This window comes from Myotis davidii, unplaced genomic scaffold (assembly GCF_000327345.1).
Source record: "Myotis davidii unplaced genomic scaffold, ASM32734v1 scaffold484, whole genome shotgun sequence".
NCBI classification, from domain to species: Eukaryota; Metazoa; Chordata; class Mammalia; order Chiroptera; family Vespertilionidae; genus Myotis; species Myotis davidii.
In genome coordinates, this window is record NW_006295459.1 from 73,162 (window position 1) to 77,114 (window position 3,953).

The 3,953-nt window shown below is 50.2% G+C and overlaps 2 protein-coding genes across 2 annotated transcripts in view; both read left to right on the plus strand.

Moving 5' to 3' along the window:
- Positions 1-3,475, plus strand: part of TPP1 (tripeptidyl peptidase I) — an 8,577-nt gene extending 5,102 nt beyond the window's left edge. Inside the window, exons 9-13 of the mRNA XM_006770037.2 lie at positions 182-251; positions 680-800; positions 895-1,053; positions 1,201-1,326; positions 1,506-3,475. Coding sequence (XP_006770100.1) covers positions 182-251; positions 680-800; positions 895-1,053; positions 1,201-1,326; positions 1,506-1,646 — 617 coding nt within the window. The 3' untranslated portion in view covers positions 1,647-3,475. The remainder of the gene's footprint in view (positions 1-181; positions 252-679; positions 801-894; positions 1,054-1,200; positions 1,327-1,505) is intronic.
- Positions 3,476-3,677: 202 nt separating this feature from the next.
- The window catches only part of TAF10 (TATA-box binding protein associated factor 10), a 1,405-nt gene continuing 1,129 nt past the window's right edge, over positions 3,678-3,953 (plus strand). The window contains exon 1 of the mRNA XM_015568018.1: positions 3,678-3,808. Within this exon, the coding sequence (XP_015423504.1) occupies positions 3,678-3,808 (131 nt within the window). The remainder of the gene's footprint in view (positions 3,809-3,953) is intronic.

Genomic DNA, 3,953 nt, shown 5'->3' on the forward strand with positions numbered 1-3,953 from the left:
TTCTGCTCTGGCCTTGACCGGAATCGAACCTGGGACCTTTCAGTCCGCAGGCCGACGCTCTATCCACTGAGCCAAACTGGTTTCGGCAAGGACTACTAACTCTTGAATTCCTCTCCGACAGCCAAACCTACATACCAAGTTCTGACCAATTAACCTGAGTGCTAAACTTGGTCTCTCTCAGGTGACAGTGGGGCCGGGTGTTGGTTTACCTCTGGAAGACACCAGTTCCGTCCCAGCTTTCCTGCCTCCAGGTAAGCACCCCAGCTCACCACTTATCTGTGACCAGCAGCCTTTCATCTGTGACCTGATGATCTAGAACCTTTGCCTTGACCCCACCGGGTGCTCCTACGGCTCAGCCTCAGCTTTACGTGCCCTGGTTGCTGAACTCCCCTCTTCTTCCAGTAGGTCCCAGGCCCCATGTCTCCTGAGTAGGACACAGCTCCCAGTGTTTCTCTTTCTCAGGTCCCAGGCATTTTAGTGGAAGGTATGGTGAGTGTTCTGTTAGGAAAAGTATGTTCTGTTAGGCTCAGCCAAGCCTTCGGGGCTCAAGACCTTAGTCATTGCTACCTACATGCTTCCCCACAGAGTCCAGCCCCTCCAGCAACTCCCAGGCCATCGCCATCCATTTTGGAGGTACCCTTAGGACCCCTAAAATCTGAGTGCTGTCTTCTGCCCTCAGCCCTTATGTGACCACGGTGGGAGGCACGTCCTTCAAGAATCCTTTCCAAGTCACAACTGAGGTTGTTGACTATATCAGTGGCGGCGGCTTCAGCAATGTGTTCCCACGACCTTCATACCAGGTACGTGTATGTTTATGTGGGTGGATGGGAATGGAGTGGGGGAGGTCAGGAATCCCCAGTTCAGAAGACATACTCACTCAACGATGCTTTTCAGGAGGAAGCTGTAGCCAAATTCCTGAGCTCCAGCCCCCAGTTGCCACCATCCAGTTACTTCAATGCCAATGGACGTGCCTACCCAGATGTGGCTGCACTCTCTGATGGCTATTGGGTGGTCAGCAACCGCGTGCCTATCCCATGGGTGTCTGGCACCTCGGTGAGAATCAGCCTGGCCTCAAAACTTCAGAAACTACCCTCAGCCTGTACCCCCAAGACCTTGTGCCCAGAACCCCTGATTTCTCAGAGACCTCTGATCCTTTCAAACATCCTTTCCCCAAAAATCCAATTACTTGCACCCTTGCAGGCTTCTACTCCAGTGTTTGGAGGGATCCTATCCCTGATAAATGAACACAGAATCCTCAATGGCCGCCCCCCTCTTGGCTTTCTCAACCCAAGGCTCTACCAGCAGCATGGGGCAGGACTCTTTGATGTGAGTGTGGAAGGGAGGTTGTGTGAACCTTTTCATAAGAGTATGGGGAGTGCTAAGATAAACCTTAGAGCAGTCTGATGGGGTAGGATAGTCTCTGGGATCTGAATACAGGGTGAGGGGGTATAATCTGTCAGTATTGGTACCAGCAGGCCCAGATCTGATGCCCACCTTATCCCTAGGTAACCCGTGGCTGCCATGAGTCCTGTCTGAATGAAGAGGTGCAGGGTCAGGGTTTCTGCTCTGGCCCTGGCTGGGATCCTGTGACAGGCTGGGGAACACCCAACTTCCCAGCTTTGCTGAAGACATTAATCAACCCTTAACCCTCTCCTGGTGGGAGAGGGCCTATCCCCTGTCCCACAGCTGGTAGCTTGTTTCCTTATTCTGCACTGTTGGAAGCCCTGCTGACCCCTCACCTGTTGACTGCTGCAGACAGCTTACATCCCTAACCGTGAAGTGCTGTGAGCATGACTTGACTCCCAACCTTACCCTGCTCCATCATCTAGGTCTCCCTGCTCCTGCCTCAGGTTCCTCTACATATGCTATAACCAGTAGTGTTTGGGAGCACACCCCACCCCCCATTCCTTCTTTCTCTTTGCAACCAGGCTTTTCCTAAGGGTTGTCTACAGTCTGTGTACACAATTTTACTTTGTGTTTCCATCTCAATTCATTTCAATGAGACCTCAGTTCTCAATTTTTACTCTTTCCTCCCCTGACACAGAAACAATGGTCTCCCTGCTGCTTCATCACGTGCACTCCTCCCAATCTTTACTTTATGGCCCTCTGTCACAGTTGCCCACTCCCTCTCTTTCCTTAGCTTCTAGGGCTTAACTTCTTTCCTGACCATTCCCTCTTCCTCCTCCTCTTTCTCTGCTTCCTCATTGATGTACTTCACTACTGCGTCCTTATTTAGTCGTTTGCTCTCACTATCCATTGTCCCCTGGAACAAATCAATGACTGGCATGCACAGCCATCACCATCTTACTAAATCTGACTTTCTATCCAACAGTGATTGATACCTCAAATGCAAGATGTGCAGTTCTCAATACTTCATCACTCTTCTTCCTTCCCAATCCTTTTATTTCTTCTTGATAAATAAATATACTATGCTTTTTCCAACCAAGCCAGAGAGCTAAGTGTCATTCTAGACTCCCATTTCCATCACCTCCCCCCCACCCCCTGCTTCAATTAACAAGTCCTGCTGACTTCACCTCTTCAATGTATCTTTATCAATCCACAAGTCCTGCCAGTTATATTTCCTATGTATATCTAGAACTCATCTACTTCACTCCACCTCCACTGCTACTACATTAGCTTAAAGCCACGTTCTCTCCCCTTTGAATGGTAGGCTCTTGCAAAAAGTGACCTTTCTTCCTGCCCTTTCCTAAACCATCTTCCAGAGATAAAATGAAAATCACATCAAGTCAGTTACTTGATTAAGGCCCTTCAAAGATTATTGGATAAAGTTTAGGCTTTTTATCATGACTCACAAACCTGCCCCCTTCCTTGATATTTGTTCCTGAGGAACAAATTGTTTATCCTCCCCTACTCTTCCCTCAAATATATTCTTCCACTTTTGCTCAAGATATTCCTTGCCCTTAACACTACCCCTGACTCCCCTTTGCTTGATTGATGTCAAGGATTCTTTCCAGACTCAGTTCAGAAGCCACCTTCTCTTGTGAACTGTTGGCTCCCTGAAGCTGGTTGATTTGGGTATAGTACTAAAGTCCTGGAATTTTGAAGCCAAACCTGTTTGATTCTTGCTTCTAATACAGACTAGTGGAGAGCCTTGGGCAACTAAGTTCACCTCCCTGAGCCTTTTCCTCACGTGGTAAGTGGGGATATCTATACCTGTCTCTCATAACTATCAGTGAATAATTAAATGGAACAAAGGTGATAGAGTGCCTGACACAAAAGTAGGCAGCAGATGTTCATGCCCTTCGTTTTTTGCACTGCACACTCTGTGTCTACCTCCAGTATTGTAACTCCCACCAAGTATTGGAATTGCCACTTGACCTGTTTGCCTCCCTTTCCAAGACCGGTAGTGCCTAGAGGACTAGAATCTTGTTTTACTTAACTCTGTATTCCCAGGCCCCTAGCTCAGGATTGGCAAATAGGAATTAAATAAATGTTTGCTACTTCAAGAACCTCACTCTTGCACTCGATGTGATTTTTGCATATGTTGTTTACTCGGGCTGAATACCTTCCGGTCTACAGCTGCCCTCATTTCTCCGGGCAGCTGGCGGGGCGGGGGCTTTCCTCCTCCACTACGAACCCTAAAAGGCAGAATGAGGGCGCTAGAAAGGAGGCCAACTGGCAGGGAACCGGCGGTCGAGGGGGGCCGGGCCGGGCCGATGAGTCCAAAGCAAGGTCTTGAGGAGTCCGGCCGGATGAAGGTCCCAGCCCGTGGGAGACTCCTCGACATTCCAGGTTCCCAACCCGGTGGAGCCGCCGGGGTCAGGCAGCGGGAGGCGAACCTCCGAGGGTCGGGGGATCTGTGTCAGCTAGCAGGCATTCAGGCAACCGGTAGGCGGGGAGCCCCGCGGCCACGGCGTGGGCGGGGCCAGCGCGGGGCGTCTGACGTCATCCTGGTGTGTGCGTAGCGTGAGCGGAAGCGGAAGCGGCTCTGT